The sequence below is a fragment of the Littorina saxatilis genome, linkage group LG6 (assembly GCF_037325665.1).
Source record: "Littorina saxatilis isolate snail1 linkage group LG6, US_GU_Lsax_2.0, whole genome shotgun sequence".
NCBI classification, from domain to species: domain Eukaryota; kingdom Metazoa; phylum Mollusca; class Gastropoda; order Littorinimorpha; family Littorinidae; genus Littorina; species Littorina saxatilis.
In genome coordinates this window covers 53797721-53805220 of record NC_090250.1, presented here as the reverse complement: position 1 = coordinate 53805220, position 7500 = coordinate 53797721, and the positions used below count along the sequence as shown (strand labels likewise).

The window sequence follows — 7500 nt, the reverse complement described above, 5'->3', positions numbered from 1 at the left end:
AAAAAAGAAAAAAAAGTGATCACGATCTGCACGCCCCGCCTATCACACGCCCCGCCACCGACCTGCCGTGGGAAGAGACAAAAAAGACAACAGTGATCACGATCTGCACGCCCCGCCTATCACACGCCCAGCCACCGACCTGCCATTGAGAAAGAAAGAAGTCACAGTGATTACTATATGCGATACACCCCAAGAATGATGACGATAAGCACGGACAATGATGACGAAGAGCTCGATATATGATGAGAATAGGCGCTAATAATGATGACGATGAGCTCAAAGAATGATGACGATCAGCACAAAGAATGAGGACGATGAACAGGAATAATGATGACGATGAGCATGAAGAACCACCACGCCCCGCCCATCACGTGCCTGGCCACCGACCTGACGTTGAGACAGAAAGAAATGTAGCCGTGACAGTGCGGCCTCAACTTTTGCAAACGGTCAAATATGACTTCATCAAATAAGCACAATAACAAAATCGGAGAACAAGAAGAGCAAACGCTCGATCGAGTCACTTTCGCAGTTCTGAATATTATATGAGGCATCAGATGGACAGGAAGAAATTGCTATTCACAACACAATACAGATGTAAATAATTTGATGTAAAGAATAATCCTATAAAGTTTGAATCAAATCCGATGAATAGTTTCAGAGATATGATATTTCAATTTTTTTCCTTCAAGACATACCTGTGACCTTGAAAAAGGTCAAAGGTCACCAAAGCAGACGTCAAAGTGTAGAGGTCACTGGGAGTCACGTTCACATAAAATTTGAGCCCGGTCACTTTTATAGTTTCCGAGAAAAGCCCAACGTTAAGTTGTGTGTTGCCGAACAGAAAAGGCTAGTTATCTCCCTTGTTTTTCTGATAACGTTCGTAAAAGGCTACAGATGTAAATACTTTGATGTAAAGAATAATCCTACAAAGTTTCAATCACATCCGATGAACTTTGTCAAAGATATAAAATGTCTAATTTTTCCTTTGACGCTGACCTGTGACCTTGAAAAAGGTCAAAGGTCAACGAAACCATCGTTAAAGTGTAGAGGTCATTGGAGGTCACGACTAAACAAAATATGAGCCGGATCGCTTTGATAGTTTCCGAGAAAAGTCCAACGTTAAGGTGGTGTCTACGGACGGCCGGCCGGCCGGACGGCCGGCCGGCCGGCCGGACAGACTAACACTGACCGATTACATAGAGTCACTTTTTCTCAAGTGACTCAAAAACGACACAAGCAGTGTCCCTCAAAAATGCATTCAGAACTTGTCATGAAAACTTTCGGTAGTGTTTGAGAAATAGTAATCATCTAACCTACAGGAAAGGAGAGCAAAAACAAATCATGGCATTTGCATTGTATTATTGTCCTTCAATACTGTTCTTTATTATTGTTTGGAAAAGAGACCACACGTACACATGAACTTCTCCTATCAAGCTCCCCCCCTCCCTCCCGTCAACATGCACCTACATATATATATCCCCTCTCCCCCATTACACGCCAACAAATCAGCTCAGAAGACACGCGTAAAACCAAATAGAGCAGCAAACGCCGCTATATATGTATTGACTGCATCTCCGAGTTTCATACGCACATAACACTGACCACTGTAATGTCCCATCCCTTTTCTCCCATCCACGAAGCGTTAACGTCAATACACACGTATACACAATGCTATTGACAGTAATGTCTCTCCTAACACATAGAGCTGTCCTGGGGAAATAAGTGTACTCCTAAATTCTGTACAATCCACTGTATAATATATATATAAACATATGGATCCCCTGACACTGCTCAACATCATTCACCAACACATTGACATGGAATGACCAAAGAGAGACATGGCAGCAAATCCACAATCCCAAGTATCAGGGGATATGCTGCATCCAATTCCCGTTAACGTACAACAGCAAATTAGTTCGTTAACAGTTACCAAGCAGTCCCACACATTAAGGCTACTAATGTTTTTCCCTTTTTTCTGGTACCCATGACTGTTGTAGTTTGCCATTAAATTCAGGTTTTAGAACCATTTTTTGCCTTCCCTATTTTTTTCGGCAGACACGTTTGCTTTTTCGGCGGAACAAAAACAAATTCGGCGGAAATTTGCCTTTCGGCGGACAATTCCCATGCCTGAACATGTTGAATTATTACGTATCTCTAGCCCGCCCTCCCTCCCCCCCCCTTCCTCCACACACAAACACTCCCCGCGGGATCTAAAACCTTTGCCTAATTCTTCTTCCCTCATCGATCAAAATAAAACTTTATTTTTCTTCAAAATAATAAAAGAGAACAAAAACAAAAAAACTGTTGTACTTGAATATTCCAAAGCGCATTAAGATTGTCCTAGATATGCCGATGTCATTGGCATCTTTTATGCAACCATACACTCACACCTAAACTCTGTAGCCCCTAAGAGTGAAATGATTTGCACACGTATGACATTCATTACACAATTTCCTTTACCTTTTAAAGCATTTGGATAAAACATCATTTGAAGATCGAAAAAAGCCGTTGTAGATCAAGGAGGACACATTTATCTCTACTACTCCCCTACGGCCACAAAATCAATAAAGTACGTCTGGGATATACAACATGAATGATGAATATACTTGACATGTAGTGGTCGCGATCTTGCAGCATGTGAAAACTGCGCCGGGGTTGCAGGGGTTAAAATCATAACGCTGTCACAAATATTCCATTCCTCGGTGGCTCACACACTTTCTCAGTCTCTGTCGTTGAGCAGAAACGAAACTTCAGGGCTAATGTTTGTAATGAGTGTTCCTCCATTCTACCATTTCAATCTGATCACCATGCTTCACTTTCGTCCTAAGCCCTTCATAAGCATGGCTGTACGGCCAACATTCACACAGTTCATGGAGTACGGAACCCTGAATGCCTCGGTGCCTATATGGGGCGAACACGCAGAATTTGAATGTAACCAACATACGTGAGAGGGACCACTCATTAGATAACAATATCTTTCAAACCACACGTGTGTATATCATGCAAATGAGGTCATGTCAAGCAAGTCTGGCAGGGACCTGTTCTTCCACTGCTTATGATGCCAAAGTCACCGAGACAAATGTCATTACGAAAAACAAATTGCGCTCACTAATTCCCCTCGATGAATTTTTGGAACGAACACGTCACGCTACACTTTCCAGAGTGACGTTTCTTTGCTTTGACGTAGGAGATTGCACGAGGCTTGGGAAGAGATCGAGGTTCCAAAAGAAGCGTCTTGAATTTCGCCGCCTCGTCTGCGGGACGTTTTGAGTAAACTACACGTAAGTACAGTATGTAGGATAAACAGAATACTACATGGCTTGCTGTGTCGTACCAGATTTACACTCGTTGCTTTTTCAAATAGTGAACAACTCGCTTTCACTCGCAGTTCTGTATTTTAAAAAACCAACTCGTGTAAATCTGGTACGACACAGCAAGCCATGTAGTATTCTCTACAATGACTGACTCGATGACTGTTTCGATCTGTGTAAAATGTCATATGCCCTGCAACACACATTCATTACTGAAATATGTTACCTGGGGCAGTGGTCGCTGCCTTGCAGCATGAGCGCCTCCATGGAGAACCAGAAAGAGTTGCCCAGATTGAAGTCGTACTTCACCACCCGGTCGTAGCGGTAACTCCGGTTGCTCCACTCGTACGGGCTGAACCTGCACACCACATGCAATGTTAGCCTATGGCGTAAACTTAGCAAAACAATCATTGCTATATGTGTTTTTCCCCAACAATCAAATCATGATCGTGTCATTCCATGATTAATTGATCTATGCCATCGCATTACCCCTGTTACAGAAATGATTGAGCCGAACAGCGTACTAGAGAGCCAAGTTGAGTGGCAAAGAAAGCTTGAACAGCAACTTAAACGTGAATTCATGTCAATATTTAGGTTGTGAAGGACACGAATATTGTGGCATGAGAAGTACTCTTTGACAAAATACGCGCTGGAGTTGTCGTCATCTGATAATCCTACACAATGTCAGTCTACTATACTTGTAGCACAGGAATATGAAGTCCTCGTTGCGATTCATTGCAATATACATCCTTTGTCTAACCACAGATGACATACAGTCCGTAATGAAAACCAAACACAACAGCAACACCACCAACTAACACCACCAGACACCACAAACAACAACACCTATAACATACGTGTTCCACCTTTGAACACATTTCTGTAACACGTTTTGAGATAGTAAATGTACCTAGTTCTACTAGCAAAAGTAGCACACACAATAAACACACATCATTTTCACGGACGCTCATCTGAACACTAGTGATTACTACGTACACTACTTTTGCCAATACACATATGTGTCATGTCACAAAGTGTTCAAACTTGTCACAAAAATGTGTTCAAAAAGTGGAACACTCCTGTTTAAACTGAACCCTCACTTGCTGACGAGGTAGACGACAACACTGACGGTGACGTAAGCGATGACGATGCAGGACCACAGCGGGATGGAGAAGGGCTCCATGAAGGCGAAGACCCCTGGCTTCTGTTTCTCAGGGCGCTTGATCATCATGGAGATGGCTATGTTCATGAAGGGCTTGGCGAAGTCGATCACTCGCTCTCTGTCCGCCGTGATGGTCAGTGGGGCCACGGCCATGTCGGCTTCCTGCCACCAGTATATATTTTTTAAAAGGGGGTTTTCACTGTATAAATTAACAGCCAAGAGCAGGATGCACAGTTCAGCTTACCGTAGTTGTTCATAGAACAGAGAACATTGGAACCCTCCTTGTAAGTTCCCCCCCCCCCTCCCCCAGTTTAAATATACATCCTTTTTAAAGACCTGGTTTTCTCACATGTTGATAATCTCTGTACATTTACCCCGATGTTTAGACTCCCCCCTTTTTAACACCTGGTTTTCTCAGATGTTGATAATCTCTGTACATTTACCCCGATGTTTAGACTCCCCCCTTTTTAACACATGGTTTTCTCAGATGTTGATAATCTCTGTACATTTACCCCGATGTTTAGACTCCCCCCTTGTTTAAAACATTTAGTCAAAACTTGACTAAATGTAAAAACCAGCATTGTCCTTCTCGTAGGAACAGTGTTGCTCACCATCTCAAATCCCATTTTAAAAACAAGCATTGTTCTTCTCGCGGGAACAGTGTTGCTCACCATCTCAAATCCCATTTTAAAAACAAGCATTGTCCTTCTGGTGGGAACAGTGTTGCTCACCATCTCCACTCTGCCCACACTGGTACTTGGGACACGATCATCCCTCCATTTGGTCACTGACAACAACTCAACATCCTGACTGCTTCATGGGGACAATTGGAATGTATTTATATCGGAGCTTGTGACCGAGCGACAGTTACAGTACACACATGTACTTTTGCACATTCGTTAACTTGTGAACTCGTGGTACCTCTGTGCTGTCGAGGATTTAAACCTGTACTATCGGGGATCCATTAAGGTTTCCGAGACTGTGTTTTGTCTGTATTGAAATGGTCTGGCGGAAGAGCCGATTCTTTAATTTGCATAGGTAAAATGATTGCTTTTCGGTACCCGACACCCCTCTGAGTTGAATTTGTTTTAACCTTGTGACGTAGGCACGCGGGATGTTCTGGGTTGGGGCATTTACTTTTCGCTGGTGCTTCGAACAGAACAGACGTGTCCAGTGAGCGGTCGCGTGGCAGGTTTGCTACGAGCAGAAAGGGAACAGTAATGTGACTTTGTTGAGACGGGTTTGTTATTTATATGCTATTCTTCTTATATCATGGGTAAAACAGCGTTAAAGTATGCGGGTTGTGACCTGCTTTGGGAGGATTTATTTGAATGTTCAAGTAGATTGTTTCGTGAGTTGAATGTTCGGGAAAACTTTTGTTTAGTGAATGTTTTAGAAAACCGTTTGAGTGATTGAGAGAACTGTATTGTAGGCATGTTATTTGGAAGGAATGATGTGTTTTGTTGTTAAAGGATTTATTTTGTGGTGGTTGAAATTGTTGAGTTGTTTATGTATGCTTATGCTGGCGGAATGTGCGACGGGGTTTTCAAGTTGTTAGATTGGTTCAGTTAGATTTTAGTTAGGTTCAGTAGACGGGGTTTCAGTTAGGTTCAGTGAGATTTCAGTTAGGTTCAGGAGACGAGGTTTTAATTAGGTTTTGTTAGATTTTTTTGGGGGGGGATTGTTTTTAGGTTGTTTTTTTAGTTTTCGTTTGTTTAGATTAGAGTTTCATCGGGTCTTTTGATTTTTTAGACTATAGTTCCAGAATGAGGATCTGGAGTATAGTTCTAGAGTATTGTTCTGGAGTATAGTTCTAGAGTGAGTATCTAGAGTATAGTTTTGGAGTATAGATCTAGAGTGAAGATTTAGAGTATAGTTTTGGTTTGTTTTAGTTTTAGAGAGTAGAACACATTGGAAGTTTTGTATTGAAGGTAAACCCCTGTTTTCCCACACATTTCCCCTCATCATCATATGGAAATAAAAGAACCTGGTAATTTAACCTGTGTCAGTTTGTTTGGATTGTTTGAATTTGGAGAGAAAGGGGCACTCGGTTACATTTGGTCCCGCGAGCAGGGAAGGTTGCATTTGGCACTCGGTTACATATAAAACAAAAGTTTGCAGATTGATACAAGTGAAGTGGCTTGTAAGATATCATCCCATAAAAAAAAAACACTCTCACACAGTACAGAAAGCACCCTGGCTTTGTTTTGTTTTGTTTTGTTGTATGTCCAAGCCTGAAGGTGGTCCTAATAAAGCCCGAAGTTGAATTTATCGAAAACTCAGTGCTCAGAGCATACTTCGCGTAGTCGACTGTGTGCAATTAATGACAGGCTTTATCCTATGTACAAACTTGCCCTGATCGACCGTGTGCAATTAATGACAGGCTTTATCCTAGGTACAAACTTGCCCTGATCGACTGTGTGCAATTAATGACAGGCTTTATCCTAGGTACAAACTTGCCCTGATCGACTGTGTGCAATTAATGACAGGCTTTATCCTAGGTACAAACTTGCCCTGATCGACTGTGTGCAATTAATGACAGGCTTTATCCTAGGTACAAACTTGCCCTGATCGACTGTGTGCAATTAATGACAGGCTTTATCCTAGGTACAAACTTGCCCTGATCGACTGTGTGCAATGAATGACAGGCTTTATCCTATATACAGGCTTGCCCTGATCGACTGTGTGCAATTAATGACAGGCTTTATCCTATATACAGGCTTGCCCTGATCGACTGTGTGCAATGAATGACAGGCTTTATCCTATATACAGGCTTGCCCTGATCGACTGTGTGCAATTAATGACAGGCTTTATCCTATGTACAGGCTTGCCCTGATCGACTGTGTGCAATTAATGACAGGCTTTATCCTATGTACAGGCTTGCCCTGATCGACTGTGTGCAATTAATGACAGGCTTTATCCTAGGTACAAACTTGCCCTGATCGACTGTGTGCAATTAATGACAGGCTTTATCCTAGGTACAGGCTTGCCCTGATCGACTGTGTGCAATTAATGACAGGCTTTATC

General features: G+C 42.3%; 1 protein-coding gene across 1 annotated transcript in view; it reads right to left on the bottom strand.

The window, feature by feature from the left end:
* LOC138968049 (glutamate receptor 3-like) overlaps nucleotides 1-7500 on the bottom strand; it is a gene marked incomplete in the record, with an annotated part of 243864 nt that overhangs the window by 13785 nt on the left and 222579 nt on the right. Inside the window, 2 exon segments of the mRNA XM_070340612.1 lie at nucleotides 3538-3669; nucleotides 4412-4635. Of these exon segments, the coding sequence (XP_070196713.1) occupies nucleotides 3538-3669; nucleotides 4412-4635 (356 nt within the window).